The sequence below is a fragment of the Larimichthys crocea genome, chromosome XV (assembly GCF_000972845.2).
Source record: "Larimichthys crocea isolate SSNF chromosome XV, L_crocea_2.0, whole genome shotgun sequence".
Lineage (NCBI taxonomy): Eukaryota > Metazoa > Chordata > Actinopteri > Sciaenidae > Larimichthys > Larimichthys crocea.
Window position 1 is genome coordinate 8,162,918 of NC_040025.1, and position 25,925 is coordinate 8,188,842.

Below are 25,925 nucleotides of genomic sequence, written 5' to 3' on the forward strand. Positions count from 1 at the left end.
TCCACAGATTTCAGTTCGACAGAAGACTCATCTAAGTCTTAACAAAACCCTTATTTAACATACAGCATGTATACTGTACAACATCTGTCATCGCCCGTACCCTGTAAACATGGCTGTCACAGATCTAAACAGTGAGTGCTAAGGAGAGGGAAGCAGGGAGTCATTGAGATGTAGCACATTATTTTTTAGTGTTTCTTAGGAAAACATAATAATGCTGCCACTATGACTGACTTCATATATTGGGTGCTTTTTTTTTCTCTATTGTTTGTTTGGATGGGCTGAGCTCCTGTATGGAGAGGAAATGTGGATTGCGTCAGTGGAACAGTAGAGATGAATCCTGCCTCTGTTGGATTTTATGTGTGTGGTGAGATCGACAGACTTTACTGTGAAGAAAACTGTATTAAACTGAAGTGGGAATGCAACATGGTTAAGTGATACACTTGCTCAGGGAGGGCTTTTACAGTACAGGATGGAAAATGTTTCAAATATGTGCAAACGAATGTGTTTTTAAGCTCAAATATAAGTACAGCACGCTCGCAGAGCACCCAATAAAACAATATTGGGGTGATGAACACCTCCAGTCATGGGATATCTTCATTCAGATGTATTTACTTGTCTAGCAAGTCTCCCTATCATCCACTATAACAGACACTCAGTATTTTACTCTACACTGAGCAGAAAATGTAGTTCTGGACACTAATGACTCATCATTTTTACATAATCACTGACAGGTGTAGTTTTACATGACATGTAATGATTGTTATCTATCAAATGTGACACATTGCACTGTGGGATTTGTAGTAATGTTCATGCCATGGGCGTTTTTACGTATTGTTGAATTTGGAATCAAATGTTGAAGGGCAAATATAGAGCGCTAGGTAGCAAATAGCAAGTGACTTGTGACATTTTAATTCACATAGACACAAACTTCCATGCACATGCACAAAACCTCCACATTTTTCAAGTGTATCACTGTCAAGCTGTCAAGTTGTCAGCGGACTTTCACAGGGAACTGAAGCTGGGAGCAGTGCCAAAAGTGTTTTAACACAACTCTTAATGTCTCCATTTTGCTTCCACCTACTGAGAACAATAAATGCATTTGTTGACAGTCTGTCTGGGGCTTTAGAGTCTCCTGGATCTATAAAGAATTGAATTAAATTCTCTCTTTCTTCTCCTCCTCCATCTCTGTCGCCCCCAACCTGATGCAAACCTTTCCCATTTATCCGGACAATTAGGAACGCGCTGTCTTGTGCATCCTAAGCGTCTGTTGACCCAAAAACTTTTATTAAAGAACACGAAAGTTGTGTTTAAGTTCACACAGCTAATGTTATGCTGCTAGCCAGCTAAAATCTACTGACTACAGTCAGCAAGTGTAGTCCTGCTCCAGTTACCTTTCTCTGAAGCCCAGGAGGGGTCACGCAGAAAGAAAAACAATTTTGTGTTTCTGATTTAATAATTCATGCTCTTGAATTAGTTATTTGTATTTTCAATTTAATATTGTCTTCAGCGTGAGAGCCCCTGCTTTTAAGCTCTCCCAACAATGAGGCCAAGAGAAGTTCGATATATAGGTTTACTTGACTGAACACAGGACAATGTCTGAACATGAGGTGTTTCTGTTTGTGAGGCAAGAGCTGAAATCTGTGCGGGTTTAGTTGTATCAAATACCTTTCTTGTATGTTGAATTTAGCCTTTTTGCACTTTGTTCTACACTTTCACAGTCTGTCACGCATTAGATTAATGAATCTAACCTATTATGTCACTGAATAACCCGAGTGGTTATGAAACTGAGAGCACAAATTAAGTAATCCGTGCACACGAATTATTAAATCTGCATGACACCTCCTGGGCTCCATACATTTCTCTTGAGTAGACTTATTATTTTTATCATGGCACACTGGCTGCCCTCAACCCAATTAAAGTGAGGTTTGAGCAGAAAGTGTAACGAGCAAAGCAAAATGGACGAATTGTTAGAAGGACGATAAACACATTAATAGAGTAACCGAACAAGTCATTTAAACGGCTAAAAGCCATTTTACAAGCAGTTACTTGGCGTTTTAATACGGCTAAGGTTGTAACTGTCTAGTGAGACAGCAGTCTGTCACTGCTAGATGTAATCCAACCAGAATACACAGAGATACACAGATTACATTTCAGGCTGTGCACTAAAATGGGCATGTTATGATCAATAATTACTATTTATAATTACTAACCGCTGCTATATGATACACTATAACAGTTAAAAATAACAATTTCAAAGGAGAACATGTGCACAGAAATGTAATACAGCAATGCTGGAGAAGGCACAAAGCACTGCCATATAAAAACAATTCTCAAGAAGCTATTCATCCATTCCAGAGGACGTATGAGAGATTTGTGTAAACAGGGAATGTTGGGAAACATGAATCCAGTAATACCATGCACAAAGTCTGTGTGGAGCTCGCATTGTTCACTTTAGTCTCACCGTATTGATCTCAGTAACAATGGGTTGAAAAGATTTCAATGCGCTTTATGACTCAGCAGATTGGTTCTGCAGTTAGTCACGGTGTCAAGCCAGGCTGTAGAGAAAGCAACCTTTTCCCACTTGGCAGAAGTGAAGTGTCTTAATGACACGAACACTGGAACTGTCGAGTAGCTGAAAATAAGAAAGCACATAAAAAATTCTCCGCAACACAATACTTTGATCAATCAGTATTGCCAGGAAGAGCATTGTTTAACTAAATCCACACTGCAGGGTACAGTGACTGAAGGCGTCAGCTTGGATAACATCCAGTGTTATATTCAGCCTCTCCTTAATTGAATGGTGACAACTAGACTGCGTGCCTGAAGGTGCTGGCATGTGTCAGCCATTTGGCTCTCTGGGGCCCCTGTGAGAGCGAACACATTAAGTACATTTGCCTCTAAATGAACATGAAAACCAGGTGTAAAATTATGTAAAGTAGAAGCTTATTGCACCATTTAGGGGGGTTACTCGTGCAATTTCCCTCAAGGATACCGACAGGCAAAGAGATGGAAATGACCCACCCCTCTTCGTTACTGGTGCTACATCTATCAAGGTTTCTATTGTTGTCCCGTGGCATGTTTACCACATGTTTACAATGGTAACTTTTGAAACAATAGCTCTTCAGTTTGACAAAGAAGAAAACAAAAATCAGCCACTCGTTTGCAGCCATAACTGTTGATTTTGCCACCTGAAATCACAATTGATCCGATTTTATCAGGTGTAGATTACATTAGATTCAACTTTATTTTCATTGCACCGAGTACAGGTACTCAGACACCTAACCAGAAGTGCAAAAAGCAGTAAAGGCCTCCATCTATGCCTAGACTGAATATGAAAGAATTTCAGCATGTAGGTGTATGGCCTGGATGAACTTTTAAAAACACGACATGGACTAACTACATAGCCAAAGGGGAGGAGAATGCCACGTGAAATACACACAGCCAATGGAAGATTTATACCATCTGTCTAGACTCCAGCTGACTTTTTTTCAAAACGATAAAGGTCTGGAATGTGTTTGTAATGACCACATAATGCTTCAAAAATTACAGCCTCCAAGGCAAAAAGGCAACATAAACAGAGCTTAATTGTTCTTGTATTGGAGGGTAAAGCTAATCAGCCCTCGTATTATATTATAGTGTTATGAATAAAAAATGCAATTAAAATGTATTGAGAGGTGAATAAAAAAAACATTCGGACAGCAACACAGCTTTGACTTACACTTGTTGGTATAATACGACGTAAGGCGTTCATGATGAGGACTTATGACTTTGACAAACTTGCAGATTTTTAGTATTTCTATGGAGCCGTTTTTGCATGAGTGGGTCCCCGTTTGTTGTCATTGGTTACAGGCTAAACAGAACTTTTCTCTGTTTACAAGAAAACTAGGGGACCTATTTAGTTTCCAAACCAAATGAATAGCAGGACGGAGCAAGACAAGACCTTCAAATTCTTGACATAGCAAGTTTTGCTCTTACTGCAAAGCCTATTACTTTGACATCTCTAAAAATCCAGCAGCCTGTTGTGCCGAGTTACAGTTGCGAAACTGGACAGTCTCTGTTTGGGAGACGGTCAGTCATCGTTCTCCGACAGTTCATGGTCTTAGCAATCTAATGTCCTAAAAACATCACATACCATAACCACCACTCTTGGGTTTTTATGCCTCAGTTTTTTTTGCTTCACCTCAGTCTTCTTAGATGAAATATCAACATCTCACAGAGCATGAGCACGCTCGTGCAAAGACGAACACATTACTTTTTTCCTTTCTGTTTTTATTTGCAGGAAGTATTTACTGAAACATTTCCAGAGCCCGACGAAAGCTTTTGATTTCTCTTCCGCGGCAAACACTACAGATGTATAATATTTCTGTACAGTTCTAATGAGCATCATTACTCCTGCATTGATGCAGTGCCAAATGAGCTCATTGAATTTTTAAAAAAAGGCACAGTTATTTAAAGCAAGCGATCTGAACATTAAATCGGCATCAAAAATCTGCTTGAGACTCACATCACAGCAATTAAACACATCTCCCAAGCCCATTAGCAATTAAATTAATAGTTTTGGGGTGAGGGGGGTTCAGGTTGAAGCTGAGGGGTGTGGGGAGGTATAATGTATTGGTCTCCTCCCTGTATGTGTATGGTCACAAAGAGTTCACATCAGAGGAAGCTCAGCTGCTTTAGTCTCAGCCTAAACAGATGGTAAGTGCACACAGCATCACTAAAATGAAGCTGTGAGAATGTTTTTGAACAACCTACAAAGATCTTTACCACTAAATCTGGCTTTGAGTATAGTGTGCCATCTTGAATTCAGCTGCACAGTGAAGCTTTCATACGATGTCGAACCCCTGCCAGGATATTCTCTCCTTGCATATGGCACATTCTTGTTTTTTCTGCAACCTATCACACCTTTATTTTTTCCTCCCAATCCCTTTTCTTTTGATTCTCCAAAGGGAGATCAGAGAAAGCCTCGGTGCTGAGGAATTTAATTTCTTGAGTCAATGCTAAGAGATGACTGTGCTCTATTAGAAGCAGCACACTGTTCGGGCCTATAAGCTATAGTCCAGTGAGCAAGAAATCTCGCCAACACAAACACGATAAGCTCCGTCTGTCCTGCTTCTTGACAGAACACTGAAATTGCGTGATTGTTACAGCAGTGAAAATCCCTCAGGTGAAAAATACAACAGAGGGGTAGCTTCACTGCAGCTCCCACTTATTTGTCTGATATGGGAGCAGACACGTCACACAGCAGCAGCACCGCGATACATGACAGCAGAGAAATTAAAAACACAAAAAAAGAGAGAAATTTAAAAAAACAACGGCAAAACATCTATTTTGATATTATTTCTAGTACAGAGTGTAGTAAAGAGTTTTATAAATCTAATTTTCAATTACTGAGCACAGTCTTCATTGTTATTTGGTATGTAATCACCAAATATCTGTCATTCTCCAAGTTCTTAAACTGAACACATCGAAGATAATCTTGAGATAGTGAATTATGTCACAACATACACTGAACAAATCAGCTTGAAAACACATTTGCGACATGTAAAAAAAAAACAGCTTCAGTTGGCGTGTGCAGTTTCCAGAGTTATGCTCGTCTTCCCATGCGTCTCTCATAAAAGGTTTAACTCGACAGAAGTCTTTCAGAAGCCGCCTCTAGCGGGAAACTCTTAGTTGGTATGTAATCTCGTCTTTTGCTTGCTCAAGTTGTTTCAGATTTATAGCTGTCATGGCTTCTGTGATCTTCCTATGCTGCACAGTTAAGGAAGTTAACTGACCAGATTTTATGACATTTGATAATGTATTTCATGGTTTAACTTCAAATATCGACACTTTTAATGCTGATGCAATTCTTTTTTTTTTTTTTGGGTCCCGATTCCCCACGGTTGATAAAAGGCAGCAGAAAGCGAGAGTGGCAGCTGCTTTAAACTAAGCGTATGAGTCAGTGGGTGGACATCTTTCAGTGTGTATGAACCAGCCCGGTATTAAAGTAGACTACTTGTCCTGAAGGCACTCCTGCCTTTTCGAAAAGGTCTTAATCGTGTATTATTTTTACCGTCAAAATATTGAAAATAATACACAGACAGCAGGATATAATGTTAACAAATGAAAGATATAACAGTCCCGATAAGTTTAATACTTTAATACCCACATTTATACACTACAATAGAACTTGACACTTTTTTTTGATGAGATCAGAATATTTGACTTTGACTGCGCCTTTTCATCCGATGACTGACATGTGAATGAAATATTGCTCATCCTTTCCGATCACTGTTTGTCATGGCGCCTCCGCGGTGCTCTGGGGACTTTGACAAACACTGTCACCTTTGAGCATCCCTCCTGAGGTGGAGAGACGTGCGGATGAAGAGATAAGCTGAGTGTGACACTTAAAAAAACACACTGAAATCTGCCGAATGTTATTTTCTTGCCATTTAGAAAATCCATGGGCTCTCTGTGTTTTTTATGAATCCGAATTTGCAATAAGTTACCCACCTAACCTAACTTTACCCACTTAGAGTCTTTAAAATCAAGCAATGCTACATCAAAGCACAATTCAGTAATACCAATATTCGCTGCACTAACTGCAGACGCACCACCGTGGAAGTGAAATCATCCTTTCCTTTTTCTCTCACTTCAACACAGCGGAGGCCTTTGATGTAGTCAGCTGTAGCACTGCACTGATCCCGCCACTACTGTGCTCCCTGCTTGTTGCTGTAGCCCGTGTCAGGAGCACAGCTGTTCAGTCTGTACCCGTGACCTACAGCTCCTCAACAACTCACGTAACTCAACACCGACTTTCTTTTTTTTTTTTTTTTTTTATTGCCACAGGAATCCATATAGACCCAGAATAAGGGGCAACGGGTGCACAACTTGTAATGAATGGATGCAAGAGATGTCCTCTTGTGTCATGTTACAATTACATTTAAGAGTTGTGCTTCAGCGCAGGCTTCGCTTTATAGATAATGAATTGCGATGCCAGTCAGGAGCACCTTGTTAACCCGATCCCCTTTTTTAAAGAAGAGGAAAGGCTTTTGGACCGTGTACATGTTGCATGTCGGCCCCCCTGAACTGAAGTGCATCACTCTGCGTCGGCGTCTCCACACTGTATTTCTGTGTTGCTCATCGTCTCTGATTTTCAGCTTGTGCAATTTATGCTGCTTCATGAACTGTGAGCACCGAATGACATTGATGCTGGAGGCTGACATGCCTTGTGCACATTTCCTTCTGGGATGCAGTTAGACACACAGACCTTGACAGGCATGTGTTGTGTCTGCACCCTTGCGGACTGGCAGCAGTCGGATGACTTGGCTGGTAACAGCGGGCTAAGGTGCACCCGACCCCTTCCATGTTTGCTCACTTCATGTCTGCGTTGATGGCAGGCAGAACTTTTGTCCCTTTACACACGGTGTTTCACTCCCTTTTGGTAGCAATTATTTTCTCTTCTTTTTTCCCGCACTGCTTTGACGTCATGAAGGTGGGATCGAGCAGACTGAAATAAAGTGTTGTACAAAGGTGTTTGGAAGGTGTTAATGATGTCTCGTTTTATATTCAGCACAAGGCAGAACAGTGAAAATTAGGCTTTTATCCATTTGCACTGACAGATCACTCCTTAGTCAGAGTGGCAGATGTGCTCGTGTTTAGTAATTTTGTCAAGTAAATGCAGTGTGATCTTTAAAATAAACTATGAGGTTAAAAAAGTGTGGCTTCCTCTTATGGCATCCTGCAGCGTTATATAGACACCTTCAAGATTTCTTGTTAATGTGCATCAAAGTGCCTGATAGTTCTGCGTCTCTTAGTAGCTTGTCATAGCTTGGTTATAAGTTTAACCTACCTAACTTCCATCCATTTGATCTCATATGGTTCTACTTTTATTCAAACTGTTAGAAGTAACACAATCAGGATGTATTCTTTATAATCTTCCAGTCTCAAAAACTAGCTGTAAACAAGTAAACAGTAAGTAAGCAACATCACGTCGATGCATCATGTATTTGCCCATGAAACTGCAACAAACCTCCCTGCTACATACGTGATCAATTTCCACAGTGGATATTATTCAGTGTGTAACCACACATCTCATTTACACTCTCTCTTCTCCTCTCACAGATCCCTCAGGTGAGCTACGCCTCCACGGCTCCAGAGCTGAGCGATAACACCCGCTACGACTTCTTCTCCCGGGTGGTGCCACCAGACACTTACCAGGCCCAGGCCATGGTAGACATCGTCAAAGCCATGCGCTGGAACTACGTCTCCACGGTTGCTTCTGAGGGAAACTATGGAGAAAGTGGCGTCGATGCGTTCATTCAAAAGTCTCGAGAGGATGGTGGGTGTCTTTCTATGTTTATTTAGACTGACTGTGAAAGTGGTTCTCGTTATGTGTATGTCATGAAACTTACTAAGTAAACAAATCAATTGAATTACAGATTCAGTGATTTACTTCATTATGAATGCTACATTTAATTTAACCTGAGAATTGCTACTTAGAAAGCAGTGCTAGCTGCTGAAGGATCTTTTATGTTGTAATTTAAACATTCATTAACATTTGATGAACTAAATATGAAGAAATAGTTTATACATTTTTCTGTAAAATATTATAGGCAAGTAATTCTGCAACAGGTTATGGAAACCAGCCAGTAAATTGAAAAGAACAGCACAGACGTCTTGGGATGACACTGGGATCTGACGCTGGCACTTCTTGGTGCAACTAGGACTTACTGTATATCTACATATTTTCTTTGGCTTAAACTGTTGAATCTTGATTCTGTTCCTACCTGTGCTAGTACTAGTCGCCCAACTCTTCCCAATCTCCAGGGAATTCTTCATCTGCTACACAAGTGCATACCGTAGATGCAATTGAATTATAGTTTTTAGATATTGAGAAGCAGTGACAGTGTGAAAGTGAGGCTGCAGAGCTAGCCCTGAGCAATAGAAGGCGTTGGCATTGTACCGCGTTGGGAATACAGTCATTTTGGCGCAGGAAGCTGCCGGCACACATTCTCAGTCTGACCCCTGACCCTTTCTGAAGCAGAACGTAATCACTACCGACATGTCCAGTACTCTCTGTGCCACAGAATGCCTTTCTTTCCTGCCAGCTCTCGGCTTCTGCCTATCATCAGTCGTCCTGGAAAAGCTCCAGCAGCAGTTTACTCCTGCAGAGCCTTCCAGACTGTCCAGCTCAGCTGCCTATTGGCCCAACAGTCCAGTCCACAATCCAACATAATATAAGCACAGTGTGATTTCAGCATTTTGTCTTCTTGGATACATCCATGTTCCCGCAACTTTCAAAGAAGATGGCGTTACCTGACATAACCCTGCGTATAATTTTTATAGTTTGGTATATGACTGTAGAATCCCAAGATTCCCATCAATGACAGTCCTTGCATCTACAGCCATGTAAAGGCCCTGATAATTCTTTGAATTTGTGTCTAGGAAGTGATTCTCAAATGATTAATATCCTACAGTTGGTGCCTGTAATGAAGACAACTTGTAGCCTTGTAAATGTAAGTTTAGTATTCATTGTTTGTTATTGGGATGAACAATGAATACTCACTACAGTCACCAGTCAGCTCACAGCTCTTTGGATCAGCTGCTTTCTTATGCTCACAATGTTTCACTGAGCCAGGTGGAGAATCCCTGAAGGTGCCTCCGATTCACTCCCAACCACATTCACGCAGCCTTTCATTAAATCAAGCCCTAACTGAATCATGAATGCTTAAAAGCCCTGCAAACTTCATATTCCACCTGTTCCCGTCGACAGCTTTTATATTTTCCAACGGGATTGTATTGCGTTTGTTGATGTCATCTCACAGTTCAGTGTGCCTCCCGAGGTCACACGTTAATTAGAAATTAGAAAAGATGTCAAGACAAAAGAGAAACTACAAGAAGAGGAGGCTTCTCGTTTCGAAAGTCTCAAGACAGAAGGTCAAACGAGGACATCTGATGTGGTTTCTAAAAGCGTGTACTACTGTATTTATTGAGGGGGGCCACAACAGAGGAAAGACTAATGTTTTGAGCAAACTCTCGTGTATAGAGCACTTTCTTAAATTATACTGACACTTGATTTAACCACCTGACAATAAAAAGACAGCATGTCAGCCAAAAACTGTCAACCACGCAGGGAAAGTCATTGTTTAGAGACAAACACAGCACTCTTTCCGCTGTCTTTGAATTGTAAACACGAATTCAGACAAGTATCTGTCAAGTCAGCCCATCGGCAGCTCCTTTAAACTCGACGTCGATGAGTGAATTTTTGGTAAACATTTACAAACGTCTTTTTTTTTGTTTTACATGCTGAAGTATTGTTTCATTCCCACGTGCTCTCCTCCAATTCAGCCTTTGATTGATTATCCGAGAGAGACGCAGAGGACAAGCAGGCAGCTCTGTCAAAATCAAAGCCACAGGTATTTGGCTGCTAAATGGGTTCTGCAGTTGTCTGCTCACATAATAAAACAGCCAGATCAGAACTGGCCAAATGTTCTATCTCATTAACCAGCCAAAGGCCATACCGAGCAGCAGTCTCATCCACCTAATGTCAGAGTGGCCCCCTTTTCACTGTGTGGCTTTGCGTGTTGATGAAAACTCATTTTAGCTTTGAATGGCAGATTTGGGCATGTTGAAGAAGGATAAAAATAACATCGCCTCTCCGGTTTTTATTGAACAAAATGACACGTTTCTCTCTTTTGTGTCCAGTTTCCATGTGAACCGCTCCCCGCCATAATTTTTGGTACTCCCGATGACTTTACTGTAGTTTGATTGGTGTGATATCTCTACCTGTGGGCGCTTAAAATAGTCTGTAATAGCAACTCCAACACTGAGACAGGTAGGTAAACATCTAGGGGACTGACTAGGTAGGTAGGTTATTTCGAACATGTGCAGGTAACACAACAAAGTGAACTGAAAAACAAACAAATCCAATTAAAATAGTCAAAACAACAATAACAATAACAATACAAAAAGTGATAATGTGAACCCAACATGTCTGAAAAGGAGTGGGATGAAGCATATGCTTATTTAAACCTACCCCTTCTCCACTATTCAATTAATAATCTTACTCCCCAAACATACATTTCTAAGTAATACATATTTACAAAAAAAGAGATAGAGAAATAGAAAATAAATAGATTAAACAAACAAATACATAAATCATTTATGATTTATGAAAAAACCCATTGTTAAAGCCCTTCTTCCTCCATGTACCTCATGAAAACCATGTGTTTGTACCGCTTTTTAAACTGGATCATGCTTGGACATGATCCAGTTTTAAAAGCGGTCAACTTAGTCAACTTGTTCATGATCCGAATCATGAGGCATCGTACGTAGGACTGAGGTTACAGGACTATTAGGACCACTATACACCCATCCAGACCCATAAAAGACTGACAGCAGAGACAAATACAACATTAAGTATGCAGGAACTACCAGTAACATGAATAAAAAGTAATTAAATTCAATTTACTGTAAGGCCAAGTTATAACAGAAGTTATCTCATGATAATTTCCATATAGAGCAAGTCTAGACTGTACTGTTTATATTATTATTTTAGAGACCCAAAAATTCACACCACGAGCAAGAACTTGGTGACAATGGCAAGGAAAAATGTCTTGTAAGAAGCAAAAACCTCGAGCAGAACCTGCCGCGATGCCACGTTTGAGGGGTACGTCGTGTGAGCTTGTTGAAAAAGGGGGAATCAATGTTTGTAGTCTATACAGTACGACATTCTTTAGATAAGAGCTGACCATCGAACAGCACACTGTCAGATTAAAGCTTCGATACTACTACTACTACCACAAATGCGATCAGCAGTACAAAATGGGAAGATACACACAATGACAGCAGAAGCAGGTGCAGAGTAGGAAAAAAAAAGTTCTGCTTTGATGGCTCTATCTTTGAGATTAGTGCTTTATTTGTTCTCGTGGACATTATAGCCAAGATGATCGTACTAAGAAGAGGCAGATTGCTGTGTTGACCCACAGAGCATATGCTTGTGAGGTCCTAACATTAACACACTGCAGCTGGTGTCTGGTTTTATTTCCAGCACAGTACACACCGCTAGTCTCGAGCTCAGAAATGGAAATGATATTTTTAATTTTGGCCTTTTCTTCACAGTGTCCTGCAGTTTAATACTTTTGTTTGTTGCTAGCTGGAAGACAAATGTGAAATGCCTCCCTTAATGTGACAAAAAAAAGATAGAATAATCAAAATATCAAAAAGTAGTCCAGCCAGTTTACTCCCTGGCAAACGGTGAATGAAATGAAATAATTAATATTTGACATTTAGCAGGGAACCTATTTCACATTTTGGTCAAATAAACATTTTCAAAAATATGTCAGTGTGCATGGGGGCGGTTTAGGGGTGGTGTAGGTATTTAGGTGGTGTGTTAGATTTTTAGACACAACAAGGTACTGCTGGTGAGAGCATCGGATATCATTTGAACCAGAGTCACAGGGCTTTCAAGTGGAAACAGAATTAAACTGGAAAGTCACAGTATTTGATCAGACCGACTGGACCGAGTATCCGTACTGTGGAGCGGAAACAGTTTGACACTGGGGCAGTCGATATCTCAGAGGAGGTAGCAAATAACAGTTACTGTTTCTGTGAGAGCGAGCATGAACTCGAGCTGAAAAGAATGAGAATAGCAATTAAGGCAATCGAGGAGGGTCTCGTATAATTCTGCTCAGACGACCTCGTCGATTGTACGGTAAGCATGGAGCAGGGTTGAGATCTGTTAGAACGTTTCTTTAAACGAGTTTCTTGAAAATCGTGAGTGACAGTCTTGCTTTCTTTAAATAGAGCAGTAAAAATGTTTAACCATGGAAGTTCAAACTCAAAATGAAGACAATGTTTTCTTGACAGAGTTTTCGATAATCCCTGACAAAACCTTTTCTGTTTCTCATTTGAGAAGTCTTTTCACATCCATCAACGGCCCAGGCTTCTTTCAACATGTATGAGGCACATCAGTGCTTTGGCAGTGACAAATCAGAGGATAACAAAGCAGTGATGCATTAACGTCAACATATGTCATTCAGAAGTTAAATATTTTTTTCAGCTCAGCTTTTCACGGGATTTCTTTCTTAATGCTGCTTTTGACTTTTTTGGAATTTCACCGACCTCAACGTTTGTCTTAAAGAGAAATAATCTTATTTTCCAAGAATAATAAAGCGTGACTCCTGTTGATATTGTGTCAGCGGGAAGTGTAGTCCTCGTATTACTCTGAACACATGGGAGGTGTTAACAGGAGATGATGAGTTAATTTATTTTTCTGCCTTGCAAAAGGGTTGGAAAGCAATGAATCAGTTGACTTCATGCTCAGTACTTAAGTCACAAATGAAGTCAACCATAATACATGATACAGTGCATTGTGAAATAAGGAACATGTACAATGCAATGTAGAGAAAACCAAACTGTCATATAGGCACAAGTCAGGTGAACACCAAAGTCATTAGGAGTTATCCTATGGGGACCATGAATAGCTGTATCAGATTTCATGACAATAAGTCTAATAACTGTCGAGACACTTTACTAAAACCAAAACTATCGAGCAAACCCGGAGGATTAGCAAAGTCAGTAGGCCACATCCTCTGTTAACCATGAATTCATGACAATCCATCCACTAGTTTTTGAAATATTTCAAAGTGGTCAACCAGTAAACTGACCAACAGTATTATGGACACTGAGCCACACTACTGGAGAAGCTAAAAAGTCATACTGGTGTCAAAATAGTGCAAAATTGGGGCGGTCGGTAGCGTAGTGGGTTAAGAGGCCGCCCCGTGTGTGGAGGCTATAGTCCTCGCTGCAGCTGGCTCCGGTTCGAATCCCGCATCGGACGGCCATTTACTGCATGTCACTCCCCCTCTCTCTGCTTCTAGTCTATCTTCAGCTGTACTATCATTAAAGGCATAGAAAGGCCAAAAAAATCATCTAAAAAAAAATACTGCAAAATTATTTTATGTCATGTCAGGTTAAAATATCTGTAATTCTGAACAAAGTACTGAAGATGATCCGCACTATTCATAAAAGAAGGACACGTAGGGAATAGTGTAGTCACACCAAAACACAAACTGCACTTTATATAGTAAGAGGAAGGAAGCTTTGGCTTATTCACTAGTTTATTTTCGCTGGAGGACACAGCAGACCCTGTAAAATCATTTTCAGCCGTGATGATGCAGAAGAGGGAAGAGAAGCATAAATGTTTAATACTTAACATTACAGAAACTGTAAGCGTTGGTGCCATATGCGTGTCAGGCCCTGAATTTGGGCATGCTGAATAGTGTCAACAGCAGGAACAGTCATTCCCATGTAACGTCAGAAACATACACAAACATTTCATTTGCAGTTGCTGGACTGTTACTGAAATGTTCCACCTTGGAGACGTAAAACAGCTTTCAAAAAAAGCTGCATTTTCATTTGGGTCATTCTCATTGTACAACAACATCTATCAAACCGCGCCTTGGGATTAAAGCTGGAGTGTCATTATAGAAGATGATTACAAAAAAAAAAAAAGGAAATAGTTTTTTTTTTCCAGTTTGATGTCTTGCTATTGTCACCCTTGAAATGTTAGACTATCCTTGTTGTTACTCTCTCAGTAGATTTCTTTCTGTTTATTCTTCTCTCTGAACAAGATGCTGTTCCTCCAGTGTCCTTATTAGAGTGTGTATGGTCCTCTGCAGTAATGAAGGCTGACACTCGGTGTCATTTTATCCTCACCTTGTGAAAAGTAGTGTGATTTTTTTATTTCAGTGGATATTGCACACCTCCCTACTGTATCCTTGCAATCAAATAGAGTGGAAGAACTTATCTCAGGTAGAATATAAAATATCATATATCTGGAAAACTTAATTGTTTTGTTTCTTTGTGTGATTTTCCCAAATCTTTAGAACAACTCAAACACTGACAGCCAAGTTAGATGGATGGGAAGTTAGATGGATAATTTGGTAGCGTAATTAATCAGATTTCTTTTCTTAAATGACAGCTGAAGCAGAGGAGGAGGGCAAAGATAGCACGGAGCAGCACAGGGATGACAGGGAGATTATGCAAATGTTAGAAGTGAGGGTTGCGTACTGCACCCCTTTGTCATGAGGGAAATGTCAAGAGGAATGATTTGAATACTCATTAAGCTGGAACACCTAGAGTTTTTCATTAATATTTTTTAAATATTTTCATATGGACAGTACAAACTGGGTTTTACTTTACTTGTGTAAATGCACCTTGCAAGCTTATTGATACTGCAGCTACTGAAATATTACAATGAAAAGGACAAAGCACTACAGAGTGTTAATTAATTGATTTCATTATTAATTCTGCTACAGTGAAAAGAATTACCCCGAAGAGCGCAACAATTCACTAAATAAGGTGTTGGCATTATGCAAATTTAAACCTCCAACAGTACTTTCTGTCTAATGTGCTTTCGTCTTCTAATTATACTTTGTGTGGAAAAATAAGGAAGGATGAAAGACACAAAAAAAAAAAAACAAAGAAGGAAGGAAGAAAGGAAGGAAGGAAGGTAGGAAGGTAGGAAAGTAGGAAGGTAGGAGTTCATGTCCCCTTGGCTCAACATGTCAGACACAGGAAATCCCTGTCAGGGCTCAGACAGCTGCTCCTCCTGCTTCAGGCCTCGTTGAGTCCTGATGAATGCCGCGTTGAGCTTCTGAGGGTTAAAAGAGACATTAGGTGAATTTACTTTGTGCAGCCACATGTAGCTTTGGTATTACCCAAGCACTGTTCACCTGCTGACATTATTAATACTACAGCACGGCCATCCAATGGCAAAATTGCTGTGTATTTGCTGTAGGCCATAGAGAATTTCATGTGTTAAATAGCTGGATATTACTGATCAAACCAAAAAAAAGCTAGAAATGTAATAATTCAGACATGTGCGTCGAAGCAAAAGCAAAAATCTGAACAACCCTGAAACATAATTTAACTTTTGTTATGGCTTTTTTTTTTTTAGTTACGACTTCAGTTACACTGTTATGCACCTCTGCCCATTTATTACTTTTCTATTTTCCATTGTTCATTACCTTGTTTGATTAGCAGTTTGCGGCATTTCACGAATGGTTTTATATCTATCAAACTGTCACAGCTACATTTCCGAGCGTTGCTTTATGATCCTTTCAACCACCTGGAACTCGGTTCGTGAGACAGTTTGAGAATCAATGAAGGGTTTTAGCTGCAGGTGTGCACAGAGAGAACGATTGTCAAGAGTCTGCCACAGATCTTTTATTTGCATAATGTGCTTTATCTCATCATGTCACAGAGACAAGTCAGCGCCGCATGACAGAATCGCCCAAAGTTTCCACTCAGAACACAAAAACTCAGATCTGCAAGCCTGTTATCCGTCTTAGTTTCTCAATTATTCTATCTAATCCTTAGGCTGGGTCTACACAGTTTCATCTGTGACATATAATTAAGTGGTTAGGTAGGTAATTAAACAATAAAGTTATTTACTTCACTTGTTCCTGGGAACATTTAATCTTTTCCACTTTAAAGACTAGAAGCTTTTAAACCACTATTTTGGCAGAGTAACAATTTAATAACAGGGAGCATTCATCAGCAGGATTGTTCATTACTGTAACTTGGAAAAGTTGTGCGCCCAGCAAGGCTGATCTGGCCTCAGTAGGAGACTGTCCTGGGTCCTGCCAGAGGCAATATTAAAGGTGAAGACACTTTATCACAAAATGTATGAACCTTCAGGTAGCTGGATCGTGCTGCAGCTTAGGGGGGCATCTGTGAACCTTGGTGCAGAGTGATGGCGCAGCACATTTTTGAAAGAAGCAAACTGGGCTGGGGCTGGTTTGTCTATTGCATATATTAGTACTTGAAATACATATGGGAATAATATGTAGTTACTTGTAATGAGCAGGTGTACCTGAAGAAACAGACTTATGAAACCTTTTCCCTCTATTTAAGAGGATGAGTCAACTGTCCAGATTTGCTTTTTAATCATTAAATCAAAGACAAATGCAAAACCCACAATTTAAGAATATTAACTTTGAATGTGATAGCATCATTAATATGAACTGGATACAAAGCCAACTCATTCTTAAGAAAGTGTTGAGTACGACAGCGACTAATAATTTCCCTCAGCCGAAGGTGATGTATTCACATATCTTTTGTTTTATGCAAATAACTGTCTGGAACCTATAAATATTCAGTTTACTGTTATACAAGATTTATATAAGACCGCTGGTCCGATCCTTGGCTCCTCCAGTCTACATGTATTAACATGATACTGAACCCTCAAATTGCTCCTGAAGCCGGTGTGTCATGCTTTCTAATGAGCAGTTGGCACCTTGCACGGTAGTCATGCATAATATGATTGCATGCATATGTGCCTTGTATGTTATACAGTACTATTTGAGTACAGTAAATGTATCGTTTACATGGCAAAGAATAGTATCAAATCATCACGTGCGATTAACTGGAACGGTTGTCGTCATACTCTGAAATTTAACTGGCAGAGTAGAAGTGATTTAGTGGAATACCATCCACAAATACTTAGACAAGTACAAACGCATCTTGCAGCATCAAAATAATTCATATATAACCTGGTGGACATTAATAACTGAAGTAGTAAGCATATTCACAAAAGCAAAAGATTTACCACTGTTCCAGCTCTTTGTGACTGCACAGAACTCGCTGCTGACAGTATCAGCAGGTTACAATGAAGAAATGCCAGGAAGCTATTTATCACATCTGAAGCACTGCTATAGAAACTATTGTGATCTGCCAGGGGATGGAAGAAAAAAAAAAAAGATTCAAATTCAGGATGTCAACTATTATTTCACTCATCTGCTGTCAGAAATATAGCTAGCGACTGAAAGGAACATATCCAGCCTGACAGTCTAGCATCAAATGGAGTCGCAGGGAAGTTTTTCAGCTCTTTGACAACATGAGAACGTGCACCTCAAGGCCTGCAGCAGCCAGCTCTTCACCCGCGCCCACGCCTGATTAGACAGCAGCATTAATGTTTGCTTTCCCTCATGAGGGGAAGCGGTATACTCTTCAGCTAAGGTTTAACAACATTTTCAACTTGAGAGCTTTGCAATGTGGATTCTCTTTGGTAAAGGGGAAAGTCCCATGGTTGTCAGGTGAGTCATTTTAGCACAGTGCAGAAAAGCTCATTTCACAGTGCTTAGAGGCCTGTCTTTGATTTATAAATCATTTGCACTGAGAAGGCAAATGTCATTCAGTCATTTTGAAATCTAATTTATAGTTGCCCCAGAACCTGTTGTCACGTACCTTTTTTTTCTTCTTTTTTTAAATTCAGGATCTGTGAACTTAATATACAACATGCTCTCCAGCAAAACTGCTCAGTGCTTGACAATGACATGCAGTTCCTATTCTCTCCCCAGTATAAAATGCATTATCACATTTTCTGAATATGAAGTGTGTGTGTGTGTCCTTAGGTCAAATTGCTGCATTTGTACAAAAAAAGAAAAAAAAAAGCTATTAACACAGTTCAAAACTTTACAGCTGCTGAAAAATGGGACAGTGTTGGATTTCTTCAGCTCCTGCCGACGCAGACAAATCATTTCTGCTTACACCACTGAGTTGAAATAATAGTTTCTAACGCGATGTCATGGTACTCAATAAAAAAAGTGCCTCTTGTGTTAGCAGCAACAATGCTCAAAGCTTATTTTTGAAGTAACAGTTGTACTGAACGAGCGTTTTCGTGCTGTGTATTTTTACCCACGGTTGGACAGATTTAGTCTTTAGTTTGAAGATATTCAGTGTTTTAATGAAGTTATAACTTCTTTAAAATCTTAAAATCACAATAAAATCACAAAAAAAAATGGCTCTGAACGCAAGAAACACAGTAACAACATGATCTCTGATAATTCCATCCAGACTCATCCGTTTTAGTTCAAGGACATTAGGCAAAACATATTAAAAAAAAAAACAACATATTTTTTAAACCTCCCTAAAAATCATTTGTACATATCTCAGTAAAAACACACTGCAGTGGAGGCACTGCATATTAACAGCACGCCCCAAATAGAATTGTGGGATGAATAATATATATATACGAAATAACATGTTCTGTCAACGCTGCCCTCTTGCCCTCCATGAGCTTCCCCTGCCCTCCATGAGCTTCCCCTGTCCTGCGGGGATAAATAAGGAGTGGGTCTATTTCCCTCTGGGAGTTACAGCGTGCTGATATCAGAGGGCAGAGTTGCTGACAGATGTAATACCAGGACGGGTTGCCATTTGGCTTAAGAAAATAGCCATGCCAACAAATACCTTGAGTTGATCCATCAACTTTGAGGCCAGAGTGTAACTACACTTCCACCCTGTTGTGTTCTCATATATACTTTCACAGATTGTTGGCAGAGTCATCAATACAAGCTTGAGTGGATCTTTTTTTTTTGTTTTGTTTCGTTTCACGGACCAAATATTAGACCCCTGCAATCCGTAACGCTCAATTTAACAGCTGGTCCAGAGTATAGCACCTGTTTGGATCTGTAGTTGCTACCTTTCTTTGACTTTATTATAATAAAAGCAGGTTTGAGATTGCCTCAGCTCACAGTGCAAGGGATTTTTCAAAACAATACCAGTAGCTGTGCCACGGACAATCTTATTCTAAATATAGTTCGGTTTGCTTTTCTTGCACCTTGCAGGCTTGCTGAATGAGCTAATAAACAGAGGTTCACATGGGAAGTAATGAATTCACTAATGCTGTTAGGTGAGCTAGATAATCAATCAGCTGTAGCTGCTGCCCTGTAAATGCTTAGCGGTTCAGTGATGTCACATCAGATAACTCCACTTCTGGATTGCAATGCGACATCATCCATTACTGCCAATTAAATACATGCAAGCGCACCTTCCTAGTGGACTACTTTGTAACTCCGACACCATATTTTGACTGTTTACCTCGCATGAAAAGATAAAATGATATGAACTTCCTGATGTTATAATCACTGTTTTTGTTACGGTTGAGGAATTACAGGATTGAACCCGTATGCAGATGGAGGACTTCAATGGTTTATCTGATGAGTGTCTAACAGGCAGGTTCAGGTTGAGATTACAGAAGCTTGAAGGCGAAGGCAGGAACATATCCGCTAGAACGAACCCGACAAAAGGAACAAAGGATATGGGCTGGGATATGTGGTGAGTGGTTGATTAGAGAATGAGATGCAGTTAAGGAGGTGGGTGGGGAAGGCCAGGTAATTGCAGAGCAGCTGAGGGAAGTGGGAAACAGGTGTGAAGATGGGTAGAGCAGTCATATGATGGGGAAAGGAGGGAGAAGTCAGAGGGCATCTGGTGGATTGAAGGAAAGAGACAATGAAGGGGGCAGGGGAAACTGAAAGGTGGCTGGAGAGGAGAGGCAGACTGACAGTTTGGATGTCTTCAAACTCAAGGATCTCACTGGACATCCTGGATCATATTTTATTGTCTTACCAGAACTAAATTGGCACACCCTAACCAACACAGCCCCTTACTTTGGTTTTATGCAGAGCTGCTTTCGGTCTAGACGCCCACTCAGCCCCATCCTTCGAGCTTGTAGCAGTCAGTTGAACATGCAAAACAGCCTGCAACCCTCAGCAGACTGTACTGACATTCTTGAATCTATCACCAAAAACACTTCAGAGTTCAGAAATATCATCTTAAATGAAAAAAACAAACAAACAAACAAACAGTGCTATCACTTTTGAATAGAGTAAATGTGACTTCACAATTTGGACTGAAGTGGAGCAGATCCAGTTTGGAAATCAGTTCTTGAAAACATTTTAATCACGCACTCATGAAATGACAGTGATGAACGAGTTTGTGTAACTTAAAGAAAACAGGTTCGGTAAGATGAAAACTAATTATTATGTTGATATGATTTTTGATGGGCACAATGATTAATAGTTGCGGAACATTTATATTTTTAAAAACAGAAATGGTGGCATGCTTATTTTACAGACAACATAATCTGAAGGAAAATGCATCACAGTAATCACAGTCTTCTTTAATCCGATCTAATTTCACACATCGCCATGCAGATGTCTTTCTTATTAACATCAGAGCATCTCCACATGAGTACATTTGAAACCCACTATGAAAGACTACACAGCAAGCTAGAAAATTGCTTCCTATCATTTTGTTTCATCTCGTGCTTCTTTGATGCCCGAACATTCAGCAGCATCACTTTCTTTCAATAACATGACATAGCGACGTTACAGAGGAGGGGTACAGTTAGTATTTCTAAAAATCTCTGCACTGGTGACTGGTTTCTTTGTTCACTGTGGAAAAATTAACATTTGAAACATATATGTCCATCATCAGTTGGTTATTCGCATCCATATTTCAGGAAAACATTGTGATTCATGTTTAATTTAGATATTGGGGAGCATTGGTAAGCTCATCATTCCAATTTTCAATAAGGTCATTTGTATTGATTTAGATAATACAGATCTTTTTATTTTTCATCTCTCAGTAAACATCTACTCTGAATATGTGTTTATATTTGTAGAGCAAGAGCAGACAGAGCACAGAGCTGCTGAGTGATAGCTGAGACCAGACTCTCACCAGCCTCACATTAAATCACGGTTCAACCTCATTTTCTCCAGAAGTACATAATGGCGAACCCGGGGTCATCACACGATCCAGCCCAAAGCTGCCCTCTGATATTAAATCTGCAGACTCAGCAAGTCCAGGCTGTGCAAAAAAAAGCTCTGAAATTAATAAAGATACATGTAGAGACCACATATATCGCACAGTACATGCACGGTTTACATAACGGTGATATGGGTCTACAAACAAAAGAGAAATTACAATGATACATTGGGGGAATTGGGGTTATTCAACGTCACCCCTCAAATTTCAGAGCCAGAGACATGTGGTTGCACCTTAATCATAATCTCTACCAAATTATGTTGCAAGTACTGCAACAAGCAAGTGCTTTTTACATGCATGTGTTTGTTTGTTTGCTTTGCAGGCAGTAACAGGTCGGTTATGGTCTCCAAATTCATCTGAGCCATCCTCATAATATTGCAGAACAGGATGAAATTTGGTAGTTTAGGGTATCTTTGCGGCTCAGCAGTCTATAATAATTATAATGGGATATTATACTGTAATTGATCCCCTGGAGAGAAATTCATTTTCTTTTATCCCCTCAGTTCTGCACAGTGAGGTGAGAGCACAGCGTCAGCGACAGAACAGCGCCTCAGGGGCTGTGGGGGATTTAGTGTCTTGCTTCGGGATACTTTAGCAGGGTGGTTTTCTGGAAAAGAAGGACTAAACCTGGGCTCTTTCTGGTCAGGGTCAGTCTCCCTAATGATATCAGCCTACTCTCTCTCTCTCTCTCTCTCGCTCTCTCTCTCTCTCCTCTCTGTATTCCACCCCCACTCACTTGCAGCTGTATTTCTGACAAGGGAGAAAAAAAACACTGTGTGTAGATAATGTACCACTATTAAAAACACAGCACACTTTCCTGCAGATCATCTAGGGTAACATTTTGCTACCAGGTACGGTCCAGTTCACCTGTACTGCTGTTGTTGTTTTTGTGTCTAAAATCAATTCCATCCATTTTCTCTCTCGCTCTCAGGGGCCGGAGCGTGCCCCAGTATGCACTGGATGAAAGGCAAAGAAACATTGAACGCGTTTGCCAGTTTATCACAGGCCTCTGATCAACTGATTTGCATAAATCACTGGGTATACATTTTGCGAAATCAGAGGGGGGATATTATTTATCGTCTTGTTTCGTGCTATCCATATCACCTTGCTTTGGTTCCTGAATTTTTTGCACTGCTTTGATCTCATCTGAGTGTATTTGTGTGATGTGAACTACTGTGATCACGCCACTGCGGCGGCTGAGCGTTGCTGTTCGGTACACGACACTACTGGTCAGGAGGCAGAGAGTATGTACAGGACTATCTATGGATTGATGGAACAACACTGACGTTCAAAGCAGATGGAAATTCAAGGCTCAAAGCTGTGCAGCGCAAACAGGCTTTCCACTTCTTAACTGATTGTGTCTATTGACTAATAAATCATTTGCCGCCATGCAACAGAAGTAGCAGCTGAGGTTTCCATTTAGCACTGAAGAAACACTTTTTTCTACCGTACATCGTTGGAAAGTTATTGCCATCAGTATTGTAGAAGCACCATCAGTTTAGTTTTAGTTCTTTGTATTTTTGTTGCTAGTACTGTCCTCAAGCTGCAAATTAAGCCTGCTTCTGTGGGTATCCCAATAAACAAGCTATTTATATACCTGCACCTTCACCACAACGCCCACATGGGTGTATTTTGTGTGTTTCTGCACTACTGTTCATCAAGCATAGGGAACTATTCTGCAATCAGCCATAGTGCCAGAGAATATTTAATGTTTATGGCAGCACTGTCTCTCCCACGGGTGTCAAATAAGAAGGAATATTAGTGTTCTGAGCTATTAGGAGAGCAGAGACTGAGGCTGACAAAGGAAGACACAAGAGAGGAGGCTTGCAGTATCCTCAGCAACGGATATTTTTAGAGGTGGTTTTCAGACATGGCTCAGATGTTAAGAGTGGTATAGGATGTGTGTTGGAAAAGAAATACATTGCTCATGAAGTTTTCAGCAGTATCTGCAGAATAAAAGGCTGCTTCACCTTACCAGACTTTGCACTTATACTTGTATGTAAAAATACGATTTGGAAAGTTTACTGTGGTGTCGGCACACGGCAACAGGTCATCGGGAAAATCCTCTAAAGATAAAGATTAATTAATGTTTGGAGTTATTTTTCCACTTTGCGCAAAAGCACAACCGAGTTAAGCCACTGAATGTTAATCTGCAGAGATCATTCTCAGGTAACTTTGATGTATAACTATAATTAATCAAGAGACGATCCCTGTATGTCTGTGGCAGACACAAACAATGAGGTAAATGGTGCTACACATTTGTAATTAATTGTTTTATAATCGTCTACGTTCTCGTGTTTACAAAGTAACACTAGGTGGGAGATGGTGGTCTGGTTCAATTTAAGCCTGATGTGATGTGGTGTGTAGACAAGAGAAGGGGAGCTTTAAGTTTATCTCCCTAATTACATCCTGTCTGATGGCAAAATGGAATCCAGCTAAGTGTTTTATTGAAAATATGATTCCTCTAAAGAGACTTGTTTCATTAGCTAAAATTAATATACAACATGTAATGAGCAAGACCTGTAATTACCAAGAGCAATTACAAGCCATTTAAGTTGTATGAAAGTGTTGTTTTGAAGCAACCTGGCATAGCCGAATCAACATGTGAAAGGTATTTCATAATTCAAAACACTGAATGAAAATAATATAGAAATTAGGTCTGTATGTTTGCATGTATGTACTGCAGGTATCTCTGTGTGTAATGAAAAAAAAGATACAGTGAAAGTGAATCTTATTGGAGGGGAGGTGTACTGTTAGCTGCAGAGGGGATTCATACGTGGAGCGGGTGAAGATTGAGTGTTGTTTAGTAGCTGATCCCTTTCATGGAATCTGAATAGGGGTCCTCGAGTCAAGGGACCGTGTCTTTGACCATCCTGTGCTTGTACCATCCAGACGCATGGATGAATGGACAGTGTTAGCAGAAAAACAAACTGCCGTGGCTACCCAACAACTAAAAGAGTTAGAACACAGGCCCTCGGAGGGCACTGTTCAGTGTGCCTCAACTCCCATAGGTTGGGTTTTTATCCCCCCTGGTCCTCCTGGTATTCTCTGCGGAGGTTAAGCAATGCTGCAGGATGTGAGAAGTAAAGAAAAGGAAAGGGATGAGTGCTCTGTTTCCACACAGCAGATGTTGTGGGAATGGGGGACTGAAGTACAAGTGAGGCAAAGACATAGAATCTAATGATTGATAGAGTCTCTGAGAGCAGAACTGCTGCTGCTGTTGTGCTGGTGCTAAATTTCCCTTGTGCCCGTCTAGGTAGTTTAAGTGTAATGACACAGGGAGGTAGATGGATAAACCTAAAGGTTTGGTTTAAGGAAAGCCTCAACAATCAGCAGCATATAGACCGAAGAACAGTACACAAATATTGTGACCTGTGAAATCCTTTACTTGCATATGTGTTGTTGTTTTGTGCAAACTTTCATATATTTTGTTTAATTTGTCATTCTATAAAACACCTGCAGCCAGGAAAGAAAACACATAAATAAATTTAGAAAGCCATGCATACACATGCTTCTGTTTTAGACATTTCCTGGCCTCATTTCCTCTCCCACATTTTGCTCTGAATGGACACAGACACGTCCTTAACCCACAATTTGCATTGTTGTCCCAACAATCGCCTAATTGCAACAATCGTCTTGACATCTGTCGGTGAAAAGTGAAAATAAGTGGTTCAGTCGCACAGATTGGGTTGCATTGGCGGTTCTCCAACGGCAGCTGTTATTACTCATGACCACGGCTCTGGATATTTATAGCACACGTATCATTCATTTGTCAAATGCAGCTTTGATAGTGATATTTCAGTTACCGGGTAATCAATGACTCTGTAAAGTATGTTTTAATATCAGAATAAACCAAGTGTGTACACAATAGAGAAAAAAAAATTAAAAGATGGAGCACACAAGAAAAAAATGTAAATTACAACAGTAATGGAATCAAGCAAACAGTAAATCAATCAAAATGGTAAAGTTTATAAATGCAATTTTGATTGACATTTGAATTGACCTAAACTATTTTTAATCATAATGACCACTTACAGTTTTTTCACCTTAGATTTCCATCTCCACTTTATCATATCACCCACTGGCAGCACTAAAAATATATACACAACTGGTCTCAAGTATGTGTGAGGTGAGAAATGGCGATATCATGGTTTTTGTTCATTCTGTATGCATCGTTCATAAACCTGGTTCCAGGTTATTAAGCATAATATCTGTAGTGGAAAAATTGAAAATCCAGATTTTTGAAGGATGAATTAATATTGAGGTTAGGTTTTCAAAGTGGAAAAACAAATAGATTAGGGGTTTGATGTGGCTATGTTGAAAGAGAAGTC

The 25,925-nt window shown here is 40.0% G+C and overlaps 1 protein-coding gene across 1 annotated transcript in view; it reads left to right on the forward strand.

Moving 5' to 3' along the window:
- Positions 1-25,925, forward strand: part of LOC104927451 (metabotropic glutamate receptor 4) — a 168,388-nt gene that overhangs the window by 105,825 nt on the left and 36,638 nt on the right. The window contains exon 3 of the mRNA XM_027288319.1: positions 8,104-8,320. Within this exon, the coding sequence (XP_027144120.1) occupies positions 8,104-8,320 (217 nt within the window). The remainder of the gene's footprint in view (positions 1-8,103; positions 8,321-25,925) is intronic.